This window comes from Haliotis rubra, unplaced genomic scaffold (assembly GCF_003918875.1).
Source record: "Haliotis rubra isolate DU_JTF1 unplaced genomic scaffold, ASM391887v1 Scf843, whole genome shotgun sequence".
Taxonomy (NCBI): domain Eukaryota; kingdom Metazoa; phylum Mollusca; class Gastropoda; order Lepetellida; family Haliotidae; genus Haliotis; species Haliotis rubra.
The window spans coordinates 399,813-426,066 of NW_025767572.1; the positions used below are offsets into that span (position 1 = coordinate 399,813).

A 26,254-nucleotide genomic window follows, 5' to 3' on the forward strand; every position below is an offset into this window, starting at 1 on the left:
TCAGGAAAGTGCTAGTTCGCGGCCAAAGTGACCAGGAAGTTAACTGGGGATTCAAAAGTAGTATATACGGCGAGATCTAAGGGCCTGATAAAAGCTTTATTTATGAAATAAAGCTTTACAGAGGCTTTTGTTGGACTTGGTCTCGGACAATCATTTTATATACTACTGTTTGCTTTACCCAGTCAGTAGTGCTGGAACACCAAAGGATTTGTTTCGGACTTTTTGAGTTTAGTGAGGGTAAGCAGGGATACTCTACAAAGTCTCCCTGGGGTAAGATCGACCCGTGGTTTCACCATCTTCCAGGGTGGTGAAGACAGGAGTCGGTAAGGTGCTATGATATTGAGATCAATTTTAGCTATAGGTAGAACTTCAATTTGTCATTTACTGTAACAGATGGTAAATTCAGTTTTACATATTTCAAAAAGAAATTGTGCACTTTTTTAGGTGTGAACAAATTGTGCTTTTTTGGTTTTAAGTGTAAGCAATCCAAGGTATGCTCTTGACTGAGTGCCCTCTGTGGCAAAGGTGAATGTTAATCAAGTGAATGATGACAAATACACAGGTGTAAGGTTTACACCATAAAACATGGAGTAGTAGAACAGAAATTGTTGTATTACATGAAATATGCATGAAATTTTGCTTTACCCAGTCAGTAGTGATGACTTAAGAGGATTCCCTTCTTGTCAACCAGGTCCTACCCCACTGGTCCAGAGCCCAGTTTGTTGGGTTGCTGATGATGACTGACATCTTGTGATTACCGGGGATAACTGACATGGTGCTGGCTAGATAACTTGGAATTTCAGTGTTGTGTCTCTGTAAATTTGGACTCAAAGCTGCCCTAGACCCAACTTACTTATTATAATGATTTCTAACTCTCAAAGCATAATATTGGATATCAATAAACAACAAACAACATGTTACATATGTCAACAAATTTATATCTTTGATGGTTTTAACATACTCAATGCAGTACTAACAAATCTGTACATTGGATGATGTCCAATCCTTAACACTTCATAAAATAGTCATATGAAAGCTAAAGAGTACATTATCAACAGGTATACTGCATAATTGTACTATACACAAAGTATATACATGATAAAGGTAATCGTGCCTGTTTCAATAGATTCTCACTCTAGGCATATGTCACTCGTTCCCTTATACACTCTATCTTAGCATACAGAAACAGAGCCATGTTGACATGATTATATGACATGTATTTATAATGCAAGTCAACAGTTACCAACAGTTGAAGTAGACAAACAAAATACTGTGCCAGGAGCCAGTGTGTGCTACTTTACTCCACAAATATATTCATAATCAATAGTTTCATGAGTATGAAACTGACTATAAGGATGCTCATTTGAAGTTCAGTGAATACCATAGGTCTTCATACTTACTGAATACATAATGAGATTTTAATGGCCTGTAGGGTAAATATAAGCGACTGAAAATCCTTTGACCATAAAAGCAACCCCATGAAGTTCATCCTTTGTACCCAGTCACATCTCTTGCTATTATTCACTATTCAGTAGGCTCGATGTACAGTCCCTTATTATATCATAAACAACTCTGTCTATTCCAACACTCTTTCCTAGCCCATGTACAAATCCACTATATATGGTCATTACAGCAACAGTCACCTTCTTTCTTTCCTAGGAACACAACAGAGAAGAAGCTGCACATAATGTACGCCCCTCCTCACCACAGTAAGTATATACACATGATGATAGATTAACCACAAGCGTTTATCATGCTTGAGTCACATTTAGTGGAACTTCCTGCCTAAATCAGAGTAACATGATTGTCCAAACAAGTTATACTGTGTACAAGAAATGATATTCGAGAATATTTCTCAAAATATTATGTGATCCTTTTTCAATATACTTGTTGCATATGCTGTTAAGATATTGACTACTGAGACACATCTTAAGGATATCTATGATTTCTGTCAAGTTCATGTACACACTTGGAACATTTGCTTTTCTTATTGACAGACAAACTTGATTGACAGTTACTATTTGCCTGCTTTATCAACCTTTCTCATAACCAGATACATGCCAAGTTCTTTATTATTGTTCTATAAATGGCAAATAAAGATTAAAGCAAACAAACAACAGAAACATACTAGGCAATATATAATTACATCAGAATAATTGAATATCAGTTTGTTTTTAAGCACAAGCAAGTATCATAAGAAAGCTTTCAGAATATATCAATTGGTTGCAGAAATTAGCTTGATTTCAGTATTACCTTAAACAAGATACCTTCTGTTGTATAAATACCGGTAAACACAACTGTTCTTGCATCTCATACTACTATCAGCAAGTTTAAGACAACAGTTTAAATATAACGATGTTTCAAGGTGTTTATTGATCATTTCTCACAAAACCTGAACTAAAACCCCTTCATGAAAACTGTCTGCTAAGTGAGCATAACAGTCGGGTTCAAACATGCAAAAACAACCACTCCTGCATGAGTGCCAAATTTCATATATTTTCATTTTAATAATGTTGCACAATCTAACAAGTGAAAGGTCCAGTTTAAAAACTTACATATGTTTAACAAACACTTTATCACAGTTTATACTCTATCAGTTCTATTTCATGTACACAGAGGTTCAAAAACTTCTAAATCGAAGCATGTCATGCACATAAATGCAAACATTTAAAAGAATTTTCTAATAATCTGTAACTGTTCATTGCTTGATAGGAATATGAAAAATAAATATTTTTGTCAATTTGGATCTGAGCCACTGGTCAGTTTTTTCTGAGGAAATGATATTTTTGATGTGGGGAAATACTTGCTAGGAGGTAAAGGGAAACCAATAAATAAGAAAGGTCAAATAAATTTTAAAATCTAAAATATCACAAGAAGTGAAACATATGACACTAAGTACATGTCTTAATTTTACAGCAACAAATTGGTAGGTAATTCCAACTAAAAACAGCGATCAGCTTCATCTCTGCAATGGTTTCAAAGAAGAAATTGATGCAGAAATGGGTGCAGAATGGGTGGAGACAACCAACAAATTACACATATGACAAATTCAATTACAGTTTGAGTGAGTGAGTGAGTATGGTTTTACGCCGCTTTTAGCAATATTCCAGCAATATCACGACGGGGTACACCAGAAATGGGCTTCAAACATTGTGCCGATGTGGGGAATCGAACTCGGGTCTTCGACATGACTAGCCATCGCTTTAACCATTAGGCTACCCCACCGCCCCTCAGTTACAGTTTGAACAAACAGACATTGTTTCTTAATAAGGCTACCATGTTGGCCATATAAAAATCAGATTTGAATCTTGACAGAAGATGTGAAATGGATGAACAGGCTACAACATAAATATTTGACAGGTACAGTTGATTGATTGATTGATGTGATTCAAACAGAACTATGAACATATGACATACTCCACCATGTAGCGAAAGTATACAGCAAAAATCTTCCTCTCAATAACATGCCATGGACTGGCAGGGATGTAAACAAAATAATTTGTATAGCCTTAAACAAACTTCGCTCACTAATAGAATATTGTGGGGGAAAATATAATCTTGTGTGTGATGCATTCATGCTTCAGCCATTACATTTGCCCACTATTTATACTTTCTGTGAGTCAGAGATTGTTACAATATCATTTGGCAATGTATCTCCAGTAAATGTTATGTACATTATATTTACTATTCAACACATGAGAAACAGTTTCATTTTTTCCTTCATATTTGGCTTCCAAAGGATAGAAACTCAAGTATTGTTGCCATTTGTGGCTGGTGGCTAAGTGCAATACGCTGAAGTTTTGCCCATACTAATAATTGAACGAACAGTATATTGACTAAGTATCTTTGTCAAGATGAGCTGAACAGAGCAACAAGTAATGACTAGCATAGCACTATGAAATGGCCATAACTGGAAATGTTTGCCAAAGCTTATGAATTTCTATATATTGAATTTGACTAATGTCTTACCAGTCTGATAAAAAATACACATATTATATTAAGTATAAAATAGTCACATCTTCATGGGCTGCTTATAATAGACAATCAACAAATACTAATATTGGCACTGTTGACATAAATTCTAAACTTATGACAATAGCATACCATCTTGAAATTGTGTGAAGATGATTTCCATCTTACATTGATAATGACTAAACAATGGTGTTGTAATTTATGTGTTGCTTTATTGTCTAGTGGTAGCAGGCTGGAATCAGTGTAGGTCATCCTGATGACCTGTGTCCAGAGGGGGAGGGGCATCTGGCATTGTCATCTTGGTTCCTGCCGTCAAGTAGCCAGCCACACTGGGGCCAGTAGGTCCTGGAACAGAAATAACTTAGCATTTCAAACACTGTATCCATCATTAACATAAGACACATTATAAAGTTACGTACTTCAAAAGCAGGATTGCACACCTTGACAAGGTAGTAACTGATGTCACATGTAACACTTGAGTAGTTGACCAGCACACCTTCACAAGGTAGTAACTGATGTCACATGTAACACTTGAGTAGTTGATCAGCACACCTTGACAGGGTAGTAACTGATGTCACATGTAACACTTGAGTAGTTGATCAGCACACCTTCACAAGGTAGTAACTGATGTCACATGTAACACTTGACTAGCTGACCAGCACACCTTGACAGGGTAGTAACTGATGTCATATGTAACACTTGAGTAGCTGACCAGCACACCTTCACAGGGTAGTAACTGATGTCACATGTAACACTTGAGTAGCTGACCAGCACACCTTCACAGGGTAGTAACTGATGTCATATGTAACACTTGAGTAGTTGACCAGCACACCTTGACAGGGTAGTAACTGATGTCACATGTAACACTTGAGTAGCTGACCAGCACACCTTGACAGGGTAGTAACTGATGTCACATGTAACACTTGAGTAGTTGACCAGCACACCTCCACAGGGTAGTAACTGATGTCACATGTAACACTTGACTAGCTGACCAGCACACCTTCACAGGGTAGTAACTGATGTCACATGTAACACTTGAGTAACTGAGCTGACTAGCTGACCAGCACACCTTCACAGGGTAGTAACTGATGTCATATGTAACACTTGAGTAGTTGACCAGCACACCTTCACAGGGTAGTAACTGATGTCACATGTAACACTTGAGTAGCTGACCAGCACACCTTCACAGGGTAGTAACTGATGTCATATGTAACACTTGAGTAGCTGACCAGCACACCTTCACAGGGTAGTAACTGATGTCACATGTAACACTTGAGTAGCTGACCAGCACACCTTCACAGGGTAGTAACTGATGTCACATGTAACACTTGGGTAGCTGACCAGCACACCATGACAGGGTAGTAACTGATGTCACATGTAACACTTGACTAGCTGACCAGCACACCTTGACAGGGTAGTAACTGATGTCACATGTAACACTTGAGTAGCTGACCAGCACACCTTGACAGGGTAGTAACTGATGTCATATGTAACACTTGAGTAGCTGACCAGCACACCATGACAGGGTAGTAACTGATGTCATATGTAACACTTGACTAGCTGACCAGCACACCTTCACAGGGTAGTAACTGATGTCACATGTAACACTTGAGTAGCTGACCAGCACACCTTCACAGGGTAGTAACTGATGTCACATGTAACACTTGAGTAGCTGACCAGTGACAGGGTAGTAACTGATGTCACATGTAACACTTGACTAGCTGACCAGCACACCTTCACAGGGTAGTAACTGATGTCACATGTAACACTTGAGTAGTTGACCAGCACACCTCACAGGGTAGTAACTGATGTCACATGTAACACTTGACTAGCTGACCAGCACACCTTCACAGGGTAGTAACTGATGTCACATGTAACACTTGAGTAGCTGACCAGCACACCTTGACAGGGTAGTAACTGATGTCACATGTAACACTTGAGTAGCTGACCAGCACACCTTCACAGGGTAGTAACTGATGTCACATGTAACACTTGAGTAGCTGACCAGCACACCTTGACAGGGTAGTAACTGATGTCATATGTAACACTTGAGTAGCTGACCAGCACACCTTGACAGGGTAGTAACTGATGTCATATGTAACACTTGAGTAGCTGACCAGCACACCTTGACAGGGTAGTAACTGATGTCACATGTAACACTTGAGTAGCTGACCAGCACACCTTGACAGGGTAGTAACTGATGTCATATGTAACACTTGGGTAGCTGACCAGCACACCTTGACAGGGTAGTAACTGATGTCACATGTAACACTTGAGTAGTTGACCAGCACACCATGACAGGGTAGTAACTGATGTCACATGTAACACTTGAGTAGCTGACCAGCACACCTTCACAGGGTAGTAACTGATGTCACATGTAACACTTGAGTAGTTGACCAGCACACCTTGACAGGGTAGTAACTGATGTCATATGTAACACTTGAGTAGTTGACCAGCACACCTTGACAGGGTAGTAACTGATGTCATATGTAACACTTGAGTAGCTGACCAGCACACCTTGACAGGGTAGTAACTGATGTCACATGTAACACTTGAGTAGCTGACCAGCACACCTTGACAGGGTAGTAACTGATGTCATATGTAACACTTGAGTAGCTGACCAGCACACCTTGACAGGGTAGTAACTGATGTCACATGTAACACTTGAGTAGCTGACCAGCACACCTTGACAGGGTAGTAACTGATGTCATATGTAACACTTGAGTAGCTGACCAGCACACCTTGACAGGGTAGTAACTGATGTCATATGTAACACTTGAGTAGCTGACCAGCACACCTTCACAGGGTAGTAACTGATGTCACATGTAACACTTGAGTAGTTGACCAGCACACCTTGACAGGGTAGTAACTGATGTCATATGTAACACTTGAGCTGACCAGCACAGCTGACCAGCACACCTTCACAGGGTAGTAACTGATGTCATATGTAACACTTGAGTAGCTGACCAGCACACCATGACAGGGTAGTAACTGATGTCATATGTAACACTTGAGTAGTTGACCAGCACACCTCCACAGGGTAGTAACTGATGTCACATGTAACACTTGAGTAGCTGACCAGCACACCATGACAGGGTAGTAACTGATGTCATATGTAACACTTGGGTAGCTGACCAGCACACCTTGACAGGGTAGTAACTGATGTCACATGTAACACTTGGGTAGCTGACCAGCACACCTTGACAGGGTAGTAACTGATGTCACATGTAACACTTGAGTAGCTGACCAGCACACCTTGACAGGGTAGTAACTGATGTCACATGTAACACTTGAGTAGCTGACCAGCACACCTTCACAGGGTAGTAACTGATGTCACATGTAACACTTGAGTAGCTGACCAGCACACCTTCACAGGGTAGTAACTGATGTCATATGTAACACTTGAGTAGCTGACCAGCACACACAGGGTAGTAACTGATGTCACTTGACCAGCACACCTTGACAGGGTAGTAACTGATGTCACTTGAGTATGTAACACTTTAGTAACTGATGTCATAGTAACACTGACCAGCACACCTCCACAGGGTAGTAACTGATGTCACATGTAACACTTGAGTAGCTGACCAGCACACCTTGACAGGGTAGTAACTGATGTCATATGTAACACTTGAGTAGCTGACCAGCACACCTTCACAGGGTAGTAACTGATGTCATATGTAACACTTGTAGCTGACCAGCACACCTTCACAGGGTAGTAACTGATGTCACATGTAACACTTGAGTAGCTGACCAGCACACCTTGACAGGGTAGTAACTGATGTCATATGTAACACTTGAGTAGTTGACCAGCACACCTTCACAGGGTAGTAACTGATGTCATATGTAACACTTGAGTAGTTGACCAGCACACCTTGACAGGGTAGTAACTGATGTCATATGTAACACTTGAGTAGCTGACCAGCACACCTTGACAGGGTAGTAACTGATGTCACATGTAACACTTGGAGTAGCTGACCAGCTGACAGGGTAGTAACTGATGTCACATGTAACACTTGAGTAGCTGACCAGCACACCTTGACAGGGTAGTAACTGATGTCACATGTAACACTTGAGTAGTTGACCAGCACACCTTGACAGGGTAGTAACTGATGTCATATGTAACACTTGGGTAGCTGACCAGCACACCTTGACAGGGTAGTAACTGATGTCATATGTAACACTTGAGTAGCTGACCAGCACACCTCCACAGGGTAGTAACTGATGTCACATGTAACACTTGAGTAGCTGACCAGCACACCTTGACAGGGTAGTAACTGATGTCATATGTAACACTTGAGTAGCTGACCAGCACACCTTGACAGGGTAGTAACTGATGTCACATGTAACACTTGAGTAGCTGACCAGCACACCTTGACAGGGTAGTAACTGATGTCATATGTAACACTTGAGTAGCTGACCAGCACACCTTGACAGGGTAGTAACTGATGTCACATGTAACACTTGAGTAGTTGACCAGCACACCTTGACAGGGTAGTAACTGATGTCATATGTAACACTTGAGTAGCTGACCAGCACACCTTGACAGGGTAGTAACTGATGTCATATGTAACACTTGAGTAGCTGACCAGCACACCTTGACAGGGTAGTAACTGATGTCACATGTAACACTTGAGTAGCTGACCAGCACACCTTGACAGGGTAGTAACTGATGTCACATGTAACACTTGAGTAGCTGACCAGCACACCATGACAGGGTAGTAACTGATGTCATATGTAACACTTGAGTAGCTGACCAGCACACCTTGACAGGGTAGTAACTGATGTCATATGTAACACTTGAGTAGTTGACCAGCACACCTTGACAGGGTAGTAACTGATGTCATATGTAACACTTGAGTAGCTGACCAGCACACCTCCACAGGGTAGTAACTGATGTCACATGTAACACTTGAGTAGCTGACCAGCACACCTTGACAGGGTAGTAACTGATGTCATATGTAACACTTGAGTAGCTGACCAGCACACCTTGACAGGGTAGTAACTGATGTCATATGTAACACTTGGGTAGCTGACCAGCACACCTTGACAGGGTAGTAACTGATGTCATATGTAACACTTGAGTAGTTGACCAGCACACCTCCACAGGGTAGTAACTGATGTCACATGTAACACTTGAGTAGTTGACCAGCACACTTTGACAGGGTAGTAACTGATGTCATATGTAACACTTGAGTAGTTGACCAGCACACCTTCACAGGGTAGTAACTGATGTCACATGTAACACTTGAGTAGTTGACCAGCACACCTTGACAGGGTAGTAACTGATGTCACATGTAACACTTGAGTAGCTGACCAGCACACCTTGACAGGGTAGTAACTGATGTCATATGTAACACTTGGGTAGCTGACCAGCACACCTTGACAGGGTAGTAACTGATGTCACATGTAACACTTGAGTAGCTGACCAGCACACCTCCACAGGGTAGTAACTGATGTCACATGTAACACTTGAGTAGCTGACCAGCACACCTTGACAGGGTAGTAACTGATGTCATATGTAACACTTGACTAGCTGACCAGCACACCTCCACAGGGTAGTAACTGATGTCACATGTAACACTTGAGTAGCTGACCAGCACACCATGACAGGGTAGTAACTGATGTCACATGTAACACTTGAGTAGTTGACCAGCACACCTTGACAGGGTAGTAACTGATGTCATATGTAACACTTGGGTAGCTGACCAGCACACCTTGACAGGGTAGTAACTGATGTCATATGTAACACTTGAGTAGTTGACCAGCACACCTCCACAGGGTAGTAACTGATGTCACATGTAACACTTGAGTAGCTGACCAGCACACCTTGACAGGGTAGTAACTGATGTCATATGTAACACTTGAGTAGCTGACCAGCACACCTTGACAGGGTAGTAACTGATGTCACATGTAACACTTGAGTAGTTGACCAGCACACCTCCACAGGGTAGTAACTGATGTCATATGTAACACTTGAGTAGCTGACCAGCACACCTTCACAGGGTAGTAACTGATGTCATATGTAACACTTGAGTAGTTGACCAGCACACCTTGACAGGGTAGTAACTGATGTCATATGTAACACTTGAGTAGTTGACCAGCACACCTTGACAGGGTAGTAACTGATGTCACATGTAACACTTGAGTAGTTGACCAGCACACCTCCACAGGGTAGTAACTGATGTCATATGTAACACTTGAGTAGCTGACCAGCACACCTTCACAGGGTAGTAACTGATGTCACATGTAACACTTGAGTAGTTGACCAGCACACCTTGACAGGGTAGTAACTGATGTCACATGTAACACTTGAGTAGTTGACCAGCACACCTCCACAGGGTAGTAACTGATGTCACATGTAACACTTGAGTAGCTGACCAGCACACCTTGACAGGGTAGTAACTGATGTCATATGTAACACTTGGGTAGTTGACCAGCACACCTTGACAGGGTAGTAACTGATGTCATATGTAACACTTGGGTAGCTGACCAGCACACCTTCACAGGGTAGTAACTGATGTCATATGTAACACTTGAGTAGCTGACCAGCACACCTTCACAGGGTAGTAACTGATGTCATATGTAACACTTGAGTAGCTGACCAGCACACCTCCACAGGGTAGTAACTGATGTCATATGTAACACTTGAGTAGCTGACCAGCACACCTTCACAGGGTAGTAACTGATGTCATATGTAACACTTGAGTAGCTGACCAGCACACCTTCACAGGGTAGTAACTGATGTCATATGTAACACTTGGGTAGTTGACCAGCACACCTTGACAGGGTAGTAACTGATGTCATATGTAACACTTGGGTAGCTGACCAGCACACCTCCACAGGGTAGTAACTGATGTCATATGTAACACTTGGGTAGCTGACCAGCACACCTTCACAGGGTAGTAACTGATGTCACCTGTAACACTTGTGTAGCTGACCAGCAGACCGTGACAGGGTAGTAACTGATGTCACATGTAACACTTGAGTAGTTGACCAGCACACCTTGACAGGGTAGTAACTGATGTCATCTGTAACACTTGAGTAGCTGACCAGCACACCTTGACAGGGTAGTAACTGATGTCATATGCATCAGTTGTGTCAGGTTTCTCAGTAGTACTTGGTAGTAATGTTTCAGCTTGAGATGGTCAGATTTAATTGAAAACCAGAACTCTTCAAAAGTTGGAACCAAGTGTTTGTTCATTTTACTGATGTACAAGGCATCAAGCATGCAACTTCTTTGAGTGTCATTTTTAGAAGTTGGATATGTCTTACAGTATGTTCAGATACAATCAAAGAAACATGTTAAAACTCATCCTTATCAGATGAAGAATATATATATTGATACTCAGTCTTTTGAGTGTATGGAATTCACTGTTACGCATGATCAGACAGCAACACTTGCTTGTGTTATTTATCGTCCCCTCCCTCAAGAAAAAAATAAGTTAACACCTGCTATGTTTCTTGATGAATTCTCGTCACTGCTTGACCATATATCAGTTGCAAAAGGGAGACTACTGGTTATGGGAGACCTGAACTTTCATTACGATGATCAGAGTGATCCAGACACGTAAAAAATGATGACTCTTCTGCGATCCTATGGACTGGTCCAGCATGTCAGTGAGCCAACCCATAAGTGTCAACATATTCTTGACTGGGTCCTCAGCTCAGAGACGGAGCCTCTTATTCAGTCTACTACAGTGACTGATATGCAACTTTCTGACCATCACTTGATAACGATGTGTTTGGATACCAGCCGACCTAAACCTCCTATCAAAGTCATAAAATGCAAAAAAAAATTGAAGAAAATCAACACGCAAGCATTTAGAAATGACCTTTCACACTCTCCCCTTCTGTTACAACCAGCATCTAATGTTGAAGACCTTGTTGACATGTATAACAAGGTGCTCAGTGAACTGTTAGACAAACATGCGCCTGAAGTGACAAAGAGTGTTCCATACAGACCAGATACACCTTGGCTATATATGGATGATGTGAAGACTGCAAAATCTGCAAGTAGGAAAGCTGAGCGCAAGTGGAGAAAAACTAAACTTGAAGTCTATCACCAGATATATGTCTCTGCCAGGAATGCTTCCAATAAGACAGTTAGACAAGCAAAACGCACATATATGAATGCTAAAATCGAGGAAAGTACATCTGATCCCAAGGCACTGTATAAACTTATGTTCTCCCTGATGGGTAGAAAGACTGATCCATCCTTGCCTTCTGGTGACGTAACCTTGGGAATAGCAGAACAATTTTCAACCTATTTCTGCGACAAGATCGAGGCGATGCGTCAACAGTTTGATGACGTCACCGAGGACAATGATCCTGTCATGTTTCAGAATAATCGTTTATCTGTTTTTCAACTGAAGCCGAAACTCTGAAGTTGATTAGAAGATCTAAACCAACTACTTGTCCCTTAGATCCCCTTCCTCCGACGCTGATTATCGACAACATTGACATCCTCCTTCCAGTTGTGACATCATTGGTCAACCTCAGTTTAGCCAATGGAATCATGCCAAACTCTTTGAAAACTGCACTTGTCAAAACCTGGCCTAGACTGTGATGTATTAAAGAACTATCGTCCGGTTTCCAACCTTCCATACATTTCAAAACTCATTAGGCTGTGTGCCAACGTCTATCAGGACACCTGTCTTTGTATGATCTTCATGAGCCCTACCAATCTGCGTACCGACCAAATCACAGCACTGAGACGGCCCTGCTCTATGTCATGAATGAACTGCAATCTGGAATTGACAAAGGCAATGTAGCCCTCCTGGTTTTGCTAGATCTTAGCGCAGCCTTTGACACCATCGACCACAGCAGTCTCCTGTCCCGTCTTCAAGTTGAGATCGGTATCGATGGAACTGCACTTGCTTGGTTCAAATCATATCTGGAAAATAGGCATCAATCAATCCATCTCAACGGGGTATCTTCATCAGCACTTAAGCTTAGATGGGGCGTTCCACAAGGTTCAGTGCTCGGACCGGTGTTATTTACCCTCTACATTCGACAATTGGGTGAAATCATTGGAAACTATGATCTTCCGAAGCACTTCTATGCTGACAATTCCCAGATCATCAACATCTTCAGACCGGATCCTTCCTCAGCATCAGTAGCTCACACTAAGATCAGTCAGTGCTACTCAAGACATTAAACATTGGATGACCGCAAATAAACTGAAGTTGAATGACGAGAAAACAGAGGCACTCCTAACCGGACCTGTGAGTCGAACACAAAAAAACACAGCTTGACAGCATCACAGTTGGAACAACGCCGATTCCTCTTGCCAGCTCAGCCAGGAACCTTGGCTGACTGACTGACTGAGTTTGGTTTTACGCCGCTTTTACACATTGTACCCATGTGGGGATTCGAACCCGGGTCTTCGGCGTGACGAGCCAACCTTGGAGTCACATTTGACTCCCAACTAACTATGGAGGCCCACGTCAGCAATATCTCCAGAACTTGCTTTTTCATCCTAAGGAACATCAGTTGTATCAGAAAACACCTTACCACCAGTGCTACTATAACCCTCATTATCTCTCTCGTCATCTCACGTCTTGATTACTGTAACTGCCTCTTGATTAACGCTCCCAAATCTCTGATCAACAGATTTCAGCATGTTCAAAACACAGCCGCAAGAATTGCATCCCTTACCCCCAAACAGGCACACATCACTCAAATCTCTTCATTGGCTTCCTGTTCACTTCCGTATCAAGTTCAAGCTCCTGTCCCTGACCTTCCAATGTATCTCCGGATCAGCTCCAGTCCATCTCTGCAACCTTCTTCAGACACACCACCCTGCTCGAACTCTCAGATCCCAGACCAAGTCTCTCCTTGTTGTCCCAAATACAAACACTGTCCGCTACGGTCACAGATCATTTGCATATGCCGCAGCAACTGAGTGGAATAATCTGCCCCAAGAACTCAAAGATTCTCAAACGTTGTCATCCTTTAAATCCTTACTAAAAACTTTCCTCTTTCGCCAAGCTTTCCCTGACTCTTAATATCAAACCATGTTTGTGAGCTTTAAGCATCCTTATGTTTAGAAATAGCGCTATATAAATGCACTATTATTATTATTATTGTTATCATTATTATTATTATATTCAGGTGGTATGATTTGACTAGAATGGAATTTAAGGGGAAGTCTTTCCACTGTCTTGCCAAAGATGTGTATTGTTATACTTTGTGGATGTGAAACTTGACCATGACATATACAAACACTCTGTGGTATGACTGAATTAACGGAAGTTCACATTCACATTCAACCCTATGCAGCTACACAGATGAAATTACCAGTTATCATGGGCATTCACAAGCATGTTTGTATTTTGTATATAGATTCAGTTCCAGAACAATATTTGATTATTTTCAAGCCTGAACACACCCTGGTATTACATAGAAGATTTGTTACTTCAAGCCTGAACACACCCTGGTATTACATAGAAGATTTGTTACTTCAAGCCTGAACACACCCTGGTATTACATAGAAGATTTGTTACTTCAAGCCTGAACACACCCTGGTATTACATAGAAGATTTGTTACTTCAAGCCTGAACACACCCTGGTATTACATAGAAGATTTGTTACTTCAAGCCTGAACACACCCTGGTATTACATAGAAGATTTGAACACACCCTGGTATTACATAGAAGATTTGTTACTTCAGGCCTGAACACACCCTGGTATTACACAGAAGATTTGTTACTTCAAGCCTGAACACACCCTGGTATTACATAGAAGATTTGTTACTTCAAGCCTGTGCTCTCTTTATCCTTATTGCCGCAAGTGGGCTGTAGTTCGAGCCATATTTAAATTCAGATTCTATAAAAGTCTCTGAACATCATTGGTTTGAATAAACCTGTCAAGTTTCCTCTTGTTTTGTTCTTTGGTTTCTCAGGAAACATACATTGTAAAAAGAAATGCTATCATGACAATCTTGCATCCAAATTTCAGGCTCCTTGTTCTTTTTCTCCGAATCACAAATGCCTGCCTACCTTGCTGCCTTAAAAAAGGCAATTTTGAACATACTTGTACCTCTTGATAGAAAGAGATATCCATACAAGGAATTCAGCAGAATACGGTAAAATGTTTATGATTTACGATAGTTCACTGAGCTGTACACATAACAAGCATAGACTGGGACTTCCATGTGATCCCCTGTAGAGAGAAGTAAGTCCTACCTGTGAGATAGCCTGATATGTTGGAGTCGGTGATGAATAGGTCGTGTCTTTGATCTTTGTAGTCCTTCCATACAGCTGACTTTTCAAGGATCCCTGTAATCTGTGAATACAACATACAGTCAGGTCACAGTACATTCCAACTGAGAACGCCACATCTAAACAAATCAATATAAATTAGAAAAGAGTTTGCATATTATGAAATCAGAGAAGCAGCCTGACCACAACCCTTTGCCACATTTCCTTGAACTGTGCCTCTCACAGTATTCTTCATAACAAAAGCAATCAGTGCTTCCAATTAAGACATTAATAGTTTTGGAAAACAGTATTTCAAATGTGGTACAACTTTGAAACAGAAAGTCTTATGCTTTAATCACAAAGTGGTAGTTATTACATATGAATTAGCCAAACATTATTAGTTGCAATTAGCAATCATGTAAAACAGGTAGATGCAAACTTGATCTCTTGATCACCTGGCTCTACCATTTAATGTTAACGGTTCATCATGAACTTCCAGCCACTAAAAACAACTTGTACCAAGTTAATATTCAGCTGTTGTTTCTTTTCCTAGATTTCGATGACTTTATGTCATCAGCATCATTACTGGAAAGACCACCTGTGCCTCTAGGACCATAGTAACTTGCCATGACACGCAGTTGTTAAAAATCTGTTCAGATTCTTTTTCAGATTGGCTGATTTGAAAATGGGTATACACCAGACATGGGTACAAGAAAAAGAATTCATTCTTATTTGCAGAATTTGAAACATAATGAGAAAAGATTAGGAAGTACTGAAATCACAAAACAATGTCACCATATTGTAGCTCGGTATACAAAATGTGTATAACAATGGTGAAGCTGAGATGATTGGGGGGATGCTGATTTTGCTCACTAAGTGTTTGACATCTTAATTTACAGTTGGAATAAAGACATTATATGTATGGTGGCATGATGGGGTGTGAACAGTGAGGTTATAGATCGTCTGAGGTAGCAGTGAGAGAGTTGAGATAGTTGTTCACAGCAACCAAATGAAGAAACACACCTGCTCTCCATAGAGTAAACTCCTCTGCATGGCCTTCAGTGCCTTCACAATCTGAGCTTTGGTGGCTGCAGGGTTCTCCACAGCCTCAAGGCCTCCTTCCAGTAGTCGAAGAAGGAATGGCAGCAAGTCATTTTTGAGTGCCTGAAGAAGAAAAGGCAGCTTTTTAGTTAACAAAGCAGTATATACTAGTTAACAAAGCAGTATTAGTTAACAAAGCAGTATATAGTTAGCAGTATATTAACAAAGCAGTATATATAGTTAACAAAGCAGTATATACTAGTTAACAAAGCAGTATATACTAGTTAACAAAGCAGTATATACTAGTTAACAAAGCAGTATATACTAGTTAACAAAGCAGTATATACTAGTTAACAAAGCAGTATATACTAGTTAACAAAGCAGTATATACTAGTTAACAAAGCAGTATATACTAGTTAACAAAGCAGTATATACTAGTTAACAAAGCAGTATATACTAGTTAACAAAGCAGTATATACTAGTTAACAAAGCAGTTATATATAGTTAACTAGTTAACTAGTTAAAAGCAGTATATACTAGTTAACAAAGCAGTATATACTAGTTAACAAAGCAGTATATACAGTATATACTAGTTAACAAAGCAGTATATACTAGTTAACAAAGCAGTATATACTAGTTAACAAAGAAGTATATACTAGTTAACAAAGCAGTATATACTAGTTAACAAAGCAGTATATACTAGTTAACAAAGCAGTATATACTAGTTAACAAACAGTATATACTAGTTAACAGTATATACTAGTTAACAAAGCAGTATATAAGCAAAGCAGTATATACTAGTTAACGAAGCAGTATATACTAGTTAACAAAGCAGTATATACTAGTTAACGAAGCAGTATATACTAGTTAACAAAGAAGTATATACTAGTTAACAAAGCAGTATATACTAGTTAACAAAGAAGTATATACTAGTTAACAAAGCAGTATATACTCCCTGTAGTTCAAGAACAGTATATACATTGAATTGCTTTCACAAAGTACCTGCATAATATATTTTTTTATTTCATTAAATAACTACTTTTAATGAAGGGATCTCCTATCACATCAGCGGGAAGATCTCACACGTTCATTCCAGATGTTTCAGAACAAATAATAACTGACCATATGGTATGGAAAGCATTTTTGGATGGCATGCAAACATTGAAAATAATCAAAATATCAAAAGGCACCAGTTAAGCTAATGAGAAATACATATACATGTATACTACATTCCATCAAAAAACACTGAATGTTTTTCAAGTGTAGGCTCAGAATAGGATTGGGGCTGTAGTGTCAATAGCCGCCAGAACCAGGACAATGTTGCTCCCCTCCCTTGGGACATCACTCTGATTCAGTTTCACAGACCACACACTGGCCTCCACAGAATATGAAGAGGATTATCAGACAGCACCAGTTGATGTTGTTGTAGCACTACATGCTAAAAGTGTTTATGGTACACACACGATGGTTGAGGCAAGCGTAAAGGCACATCAAAATATAAATCACCTTGATTGGATGTGTCCAGATCAGGTGAACTGATGAAGGGAAATAAAAAAGAAGTTTAAATCCATAAAAATATCTTGGACATCACTGGAATTGCAGGTGAAAACATTGCTTCTCCATGATATCCAATCGGCCCAAGTCTTCGGTCCCAGTAGGCAATGTCTTCTTAACTTCAAGGTCTTCAGCTCAGTAAGCATTCTGTTTGTGTTCTGACCTGAGTCTAACCAGTAGACCCTCGATATTCCCCCAAAGATAGGCAAGGAACACGGGAGAGGAGCGCCTCTAACTCTGGCATAGATAGTGGAATTCATACACCACGAACATGACTGCTTGCAAGAGTAGGAGATATTGAGTATAGTGTCAATCATACAACAACTTTAATCCAGACAACTCAAACAAAGTGTGTTACTTGCTTTAACTCAACATCAAACATAAGGTAGTCAAACAAACAATAACAACTCTTAGGCTTTCAATCCAGATGAAACCAAAATCAATTCTTGCTTCAAACAGAGCAAACAGCAAAATCTACCTCATACTTAAATGGAATGATCCAAAAGGAGGAAACACATGGCAATATGGCAGCAGCATGCCACTTTTCTAACCTGAACTGACATCAATTACTCAATATCTTGATTATTTTTACTTGTAGATGCAAACTTGTCTTGGGACAGTTGATCAGCCAAACTATGTGAGGGGGGATTACTGTGGAGATGCTGGGCAGGCAACATCAATGGCTACATATGAAAGTCTGTCCCCCTCAAATATCCAATCTGGATTATCCACCAAGGAATTTTATAGACAGGCAAAACTGTGGTAAAAGCAATGCTGTTGTTACTATTATATACCTCCAGTGACATTACTCTGTTGTCTCGCCAGGTTCTCCTGTTACCAAGTAAAGCTCAACAGACAGTTCGCTGGCATTCAAGAAATCCCAGGGATTTTCATCAGAATTGCCAAGGATTTTCTGAGGATAGCCCTTGACTTTGAATTTATATTACTTGTATAAATTTTGAATACGATCGTAAAATATCACATTATTGAAAACTTCCAATATATTGTGCTGATGTCTGTTTTTTTAATCTGCAACCCTTGCTTATTAGCTTGGCGGTATTATCCAATTGGCTACGAAGGATCGCTACGAAGGATCGCTGTGAAGAATGCGACTGTTTGTCTGTATGAACCATGTGTTCCTCACAAGACGGGTTTTGCTGGCAGTGCACATGCAGGACACAGGTAGCGCGTGCAGAGCACATGTATTGCTTGTGCAAGGCAAGATATCGGCTGCCAGTCGCCTCCTAGTTGCTTTTAACAGTAAATACCAAATATTAATATTATATCTAAAGTATATCTTCAGTTGGTTTATAAGTTGGATCAAAACCTCCTCTTTTGTGGAGCCCTTGGCCTTGGGAAATTCTCGTCTGCTGCAGGCTTAATTTATCAAACAAAACCTCAGAGTCGGATTTAATCCTCACATACAATCTCTTTACCTGCAATAAATACATTTTAATGAAGTAATGCTTTTCACGATGTATTTATACAAATAAATATTTCCAGCATGTTAATTTGTGTTCCCGTCATATGAAAGATTTCATCACCTGTATAATACACACAGATGATAACAACAAAAACTGAAGAGGCCAACCTGTGACACCAGTTCCTCTTCTCCCTTGTCAAACATCTTGGACAAAGCTTCTGCAGCCAGTGCAATCATGTCTCGTCTCACTTTCATTGCAAGCTTCATGGCACCAATACATTCTGTGGTGGCCATACTCCGTATGCACAGCTAACAACAAAATACAAGAACAAAGTGAGTAAGTGAGTTTGGTTTTACGCCGGTTTTGGCAAAATTATTCCAATAATATCATAGCTGGGGACACCAGAAAAGGGCTTCACACATTGTATCCATGTGGGGAATCGAACTCGGGTCTTCAGCATGACGAGCAAAAGCTTTAACCACTAGGCTACACCACGCCACAAGAAGAAAGACATTTAATGACACATTAACTTTATATAGACTTCTTATATTATTTCATTAAATAGGAACATAATTGAATTACATGCAAGGATAACATAGCTATAAACACTTTTGGTTAAAGCTCCTATTGTTAATGTCAAACCCATTTGATAGGTGAAGCATTAACTTCATCAACTTCCTAATTTATTATATATAAGAAAGGACCTTCCCAAGGATGTCCACTAGAATACGCAGGGTTTAGTGAGATCTGTTGTTCATATACATGTGCCTTCACGTTGCTGCAACCAACTCATAGTCAGGAGGCAACTACCTGACAGAACCTTCAACCTCAGTGTAAACCAAAGTTAAGTTGGCCTATCTTGTTTACTTGTACTAGCCTTTTTAACATCCCTATATTTACACTACAGGATTAAGCTGCTCATTTTGTAGCTTTTATGGTTTCGGGCTATGACGGATTTTGCAGAAAAATTCATGACGACAAATTGGTGTATATTGTCACTGTTCATAAATTTTCATGTATGAGAAGTGAGTTTAGACAGTTGAGCAGTTAGATGGTCAGAGTGATGCCACGGAAATGTATGTAACAGGTGCTTGTTGTAGGTTATAGCTTGATTCATTTAATCACAATATTTCATGTTTGTTATATATCTATATACCAGTATGTTTAACATTTCTGATAGATACAAGATCCACCAAGTCTTATGTGTCTTATTTTCCCTGCAGGAGCATTTTGCTGTGTTTGTGAGATCTAAAGCCTAAAACTGAAAAATGTGTTGAATGTGCTTACTTTAAGAACCATTTAGTATAAGAGAATTTATTTGTAACTCTTACCTCATTACAAGACAACTGGTAAGCAACCTGGATAGCTGCTTTTGGGATGGCATTATTCCTTGAACTCATCACCTGAAACACCCTTGGCACATAGCCAAGTTGGGGGACTTGATCCAGTAATGTCTGCTGAGTTTGGAAGAGACACACCACTGCAGTTGTCACTGTTTCAAGTACCTCTCCCTGAAAGAGATGTAGCTTTCAATACCTGACTCATGTTGGCCAAACAATGACAACATAACAAGGTTCTATTTACAGGACATTGCAAAATAAACAACACTAATGCCATCTGCCCACTCAGGATAAGTAGTCAGCAGTGTAAAATACCAACAGTAATGCCATGTGCCTACCCAGGATAAGTAGTCAGCAGTGTAAAATACCAACACTAATGCCATGTGCCTACCCAGGATAAGTAGTCAGCAGTGTAAAATACCAACATTAATGCCATGTGCCTACCCAGGATAAGTAGTCAGCAGTGTAAAATACCAACACTAATGCCATGTGCCTACCCAGGATAAGTAGTCAGCAGTGTAAAATACCAACACTAATGCCATGTGCCCACTCAGGATAAGTAGTCAGCAGTGTAAAATACCAACACTAATGCCATGTGCCTACCCAGGATAAGTAGTCAGCAGTGTAAAATACCAACACTGATGCCATGTGCCTACCCAGGATAAGTAGTCAGCAGTGTAAAATACCAACACTAATGCCATGTGCCTACCCAGGATAAGTAGTCAGCAGTGTAAAATACCAACACTAATGCCATGTGCCCACCCAGGATAAGTAGTCAGCAGTGTAAAATACCAACACTAATGTCATGTGCCCACCCAGGATAAGTAGTCAGCAGTGTAAAATACCAACACTAATGCCATGTGCCTACCCAGGATAAGTAGTCAGCAGTGCAAAATACCAACAGTAATGCCATGTGCCTACCCAGGATAAGTAGTCAGCAGTGTAAAATACCAACACTAATGTCATGTGCCTACCCAGGATAAGTAGTCAGCAGTGTAAAATACCAACAGTAATGCCATGTGCCTACCCAGGATAAGTAGTCAGCAGTGTAAAATACCAACACTAATGCCATGTGCCCACCCAGGATAAGTAGTCAGCAGTGTAAAATACCAACACTAATGCCATGTGCCTACCCAGGATAAGTAGTCAGCAGTGTAAAATACCAACAGTAATGCCATGTGCCTACCCAGGATAAGTAGTCAGCAGTGTAAAATACCAACAGTAATGTCATGTGCCTACCCAGGATAAGTAGTCAGCAGTGTAAAATACCAACACTAATGCCATGTGCCTACCCAGGATAAGTAGTCAGCAGTGTAAAATACCAACACTAATGCCATGTGCCCACCCAGGATAAGTAGTCAGCAGTGTAAAATACCAACACTAATGCCATGTGCCTACCCAGGATAAGTAGTCAGCAGTGTAAAATACCAACACTAATGTCATGTGCCTACCCAGGATAAGTAGTCAGCAGTGTAAAATACCAACACTAATGCCATGTGCCTACCCAGGATAAGTAGTCAGCAGTGTAAAGTCAGCATGTGCCCACCCAGGAAATACCAGCAGTGTAAAATGCCAACATGTGCCTACCCAGGATAAGTAGTCAGCAGTGTAAAATACCAACACTAATGCCATGTGCCTACCCAGGATAAGTAGTCAGCAGTGTAAAATACCAACACTAATGCCATGTGCCTACCCAGGATAAGTAGTCAGCAGTGTAAAATACCAACACTAATGCCATGTGCCTACCCAGGATAAGTAGTCAGCAGTGTAAAATACCAACACTAATGCCATGTGCCTACCCAGGATAAGTAGTCAGCAGTGTAAAATACCAACACTAATGCCATGTGCCTACCCAGGATAAGTAGTCAGCAGTGTAAAATACCAACACTAATGCCATGTGCCTACCCAGGATAAGTAGTCAGCAGTGTAAAATACCAACACTAATGCCATGTGCCTACCCAGGATAAGTAGTCAGCAGTGTAAAAAAATACCAACACTAATGCCATGTGCCTACCCAGGATAAGTAGTCAGCAGTGTAAAATACCAACACTAATGCCATGTGCCTACCCAGGATAAGTAGTCAGCAGTGTAAAATACCAACACTAATGCCATGTGCCTACCCAGGATAAGTAGTCAGCAGTGTAAAATACCAACACTAATGCCATGTGCCTACCCAGGATAAGTAGTCAGCAGTGTAAAATACCAACACTAATGCCATGTGCCTACCCAGGATAAGTAGTCAGCAGTGTAAAATACCAACACTAATGCCATGTGCCTACCCAGGATAAGTAGTCAGCAGTGTAAAATACCAACACTAATGCCATGTGCCTACCCAGGATAAGTAGTCAGCAGTGTAAAATACCAACACTAATGCCATGTGCCTACCCAGGATAAGTAGTCAGCAGTGTAAAATACCAACACTAATGCCATGTGCCTACCCAGGATAAGTAGTCAGCAGTGTAAAATACCAACACTAATGCCATGTGCCTACCCAGGATAAGTAGTCAGCAGTGTAAAATACCAACACTAATGCCATGTGCCTACCCAGGATAAGTAGTCAGCAGTGTAAAATACCAACACTAATGCCATGTGCCTACCCAGGATAAGTAGTCAGCAGTGTAAAATACCAACACTAATGCCATGTGCCTACCCAGGATAAGTAGTCAGCAGTGTAAAATACCAACACTAATGCCATGTGCCCACTCAGGATAAGTAGTCAGCAGTGTAAAATACCAACACTAATGCCATGTGCCTACCCAGGATAAGTAGTCAGCAGTGTAAAATACCAACACTAATGCCATGTGCCTACCCAGGATAAGTAGTCAGCAGTGTAAAATACCAACACTAATGCCATGTGCCCACCCAGGATAAGTAGATAAGCAGTCAAAAATACCAACACTAATGCCATGTACCCAGGATAAGTAGTCAGCAGTGTAAAAACCAACACTAATGCCATGTGCCTACCCAGGATAAGTAGTCAGCAGTGTAAAATACCAACACTAATGCCATGTGCCTACCCAGGATAAGTAGTCAGCAGTGTAAAATACCAACACTAATGCCATGTGCCTACCCAGGATAAGTAGTAGTCAGCAGTGTAAAATACCAACACTAATGCCATGTGCCTACCCAGGATAAGTAGTCAGCAGTGTAAAATACCAACACTAATGCCATGTGCCTACCCAGGATAAGTAGTCAGCAGTGTAAAATACCAACACTAATGCCATGTGCCCACCCAGGATAAGTAGTCAGCAGTGTAAAATACCAACACTAATGCCATGTGCCTACCCAGGATAAGTAGTCAGCAGTGTAAAATACCAACACTAATGCCATGTGCCTACCCAGGATAAGTAGTCAGCAGTGTAAAATACCAACACTAATGCCATGTGCCTACCCAGGATAAGTAGTCAGCAGTGTAAAATACCAACACTAATGCCCTACCCAGGATAAGTAGTCAGCAGTGTAAAAACATACCCAGGATAAGTAGTCAACCAACACTAATGCCATGTGCCTACCCAGGATAAGTAGTCAGCAGTGTAAAATACCAACACTAATGCCATGTGCCTACCCAGGATAATACCAACAGTAGTCAGCAGGATGTAAAATACCAACACTAATGCCATGTGCCTACCCAGGATAAGTAGTCAGCAGTGTAAAATACCAACACTAATGCCATGTGCCTACCCAGGATAAGTAGTCAGCAGTGTAAAAATACCAACACTAATGCCATGTGCCTACCCAGGATAAGTAGTCAGCAGTGTAAAATACCAACACTAATGCCATGTGCCTACCCAGGATAAGTAGTCAGCAGTGTAAAATACCAACACTAATGCCATGTGCCTACCCAGGATAAGTAGTCAGCAGTGTAAAATACCAACACTAATGCCAGGATAAGTGTCAGCAGTGTAAAATACCAGGATAAAGTAGTCAGCAGTGTAAAATACCAACACTAATGCCATGTGCCTACCCAGGATAAGTAGTCAGCAGTGTAAAATACCAACACTAATGCCATGTGCCTACCCAGGATAAGTAGTCAGCAGTGTAAAATACCAACACTAATGCCATGTGCCTACCCAGGATAAGTAGTCAGCAGTGTAAAATACCAACACTAATGCCATGTGCCCACCCAGGATAAGTAGTCAGCAGTGTAAAATACCAACACTAATGCCATGTGCCTACCCAGGATAAGTAGTCAGCAGTGTAAAATACCAACACTAATGCCATGTGCCTACCCAGGATAAGTAGTCAGCAGTGTAAAATACCAACACTAATGCCATGTGCCTACCCAGGATAAGTAGTCAGCAGTGTAAAATACCAACACTAATGCCATGTGCCTACCCAGGATAAGTAGTCAACACTGTAACATGTGCCTACCAGGATAAGTAGTCAGCAGTGTAAAATACCAACACTAATGCCATGTGCCTACCCAGGATAAGTAGTCAGCAGTGTAAAATACCAACACTAATGCCATGTGCCTACCCAGGATAAGTAGTCAGCAGTGTAAAATACCAACACTAATGCCATGTGCCTACCCAGGATAAGTAGTCAGCAGTGTAAAATACCAACACTAATGCCATGTGCCCACCCAGGATAAGTAGTCAGCAGTGTAAAATACCAACACTAATGCCATGTGCCTACCCAGGATAAGTAGTCAGCAGTGTAAAATACCAACACTAATGCCATGTGCCTACCCAGGATAAGTAGTCAGCAGTGTAAAATACCAACACTAATGCCATGTGCCTACCCAGGATAAGTAGTCAGCAGTGTAAAATACCAACACTAATGCCATGTGCCTACCCAGGATAAGTAGTCAGCAGTGTAAAATACCAACACTAATGCCATGTGCCTACCCAGGATAAGTAGTCAGCAGTGTAAAATACCAACACTAATGCCATGTGCCTACCCAGGATAAGTAGTCAGCAGTGTAAAATACCAACACTAATGCCATGTGCCTACCCAGGATAAGTAGTCAGCAGTGTAAAATACCAACACTAATGCCATGTGCCTACCCAGGATAAGTAGTCAGCAGTGTAAAATACCAACACTAATGCCATGTGCCTACCCAGGATAAGTAGTCAGCAGTGTAAAATACCAACACTAATGCCATGTGCCTACCCAGGATAAGTAGTCAGCAGTGTAAAATACCAACACTAATGCCATGTGCCTACCCAGGATAAGTAGTCAGCAGTGTAAAATACCAACACTAATGCCATGTGCCTACCCAGGATAAGTAGTCAGCAGTGTAAAATACCAACACTAATGCCATGTGCCTACCCAGGATAAGTAGTCAGCAGTGTAAAATACCAACACTAATGCCATGTGCCTACCCAGGATAAGTAGTCAGCAGTGTAAAAATACCAACACTAATGCCATGTGCCTACCCAGGATAAGTAGTCAGCAGTGTAAAATACCAACACTAATGCCATGTGCCTACCCAGGATAAGTAGTCAGCAGTGTAAAATACCAACACTAATGCCATGTGCCCACCCAGGATAAGTAGTCAGCAGTGTAAAATACCAACACTAATGCCATGTGCCTACCCAGGATAAGTAGTCAGCAGTGTAAAATACCAACACTAATGCCATGTGCCACCCAGGATAAGTAGTCAGCAGTGTAAAATACCAACAGTAATGCCATGTGCCTACCCAGGATAAGTAGTCAGCAGTGTAAAATACCAACACTAATGCCATGTGCCTACCCAGGATAAGTAGTCAGCAGTGTAAAA

The 26,254-nt window shown here is 40.9% G+C and overlaps 1 protein-coding gene across 1 annotated transcript in view; it reads right to left on the minus strand.

Moving 5' to 3' along the window:
- Positions 1-917: 917 nt before the first annotated feature.
- The window catches only part of LOC124262531 (dnaJ homolog subfamily C member 13-like), a 37,926-nt gene continuing 12,589 nt past the window's right edge, over positions 918-26,254 (minus strand). Inside the window, exons 5-9 of the mRNA XM_046697035.1 lie at positions 20,524-20,703; positions 19,360-19,500; positions 16,197-16,337; positions 15,159-15,258; positions 918-4,317 (exon numbers count right to left, since the gene is read on the minus strand). Coding sequence (XP_046552991.1) covers positions 4,211-4,317; positions 15,159-15,258; positions 16,197-16,337; positions 19,360-19,500; positions 20,524-20,703 — 669 coding nt within the window. The 3' untranslated portion in view covers positions 918-4,210. The remainder of the gene's footprint in view (positions 4,318-15,158; positions 15,259-16,196; positions 16,338-19,359; positions 19,501-20,523; positions 20,704-26,254) is intronic.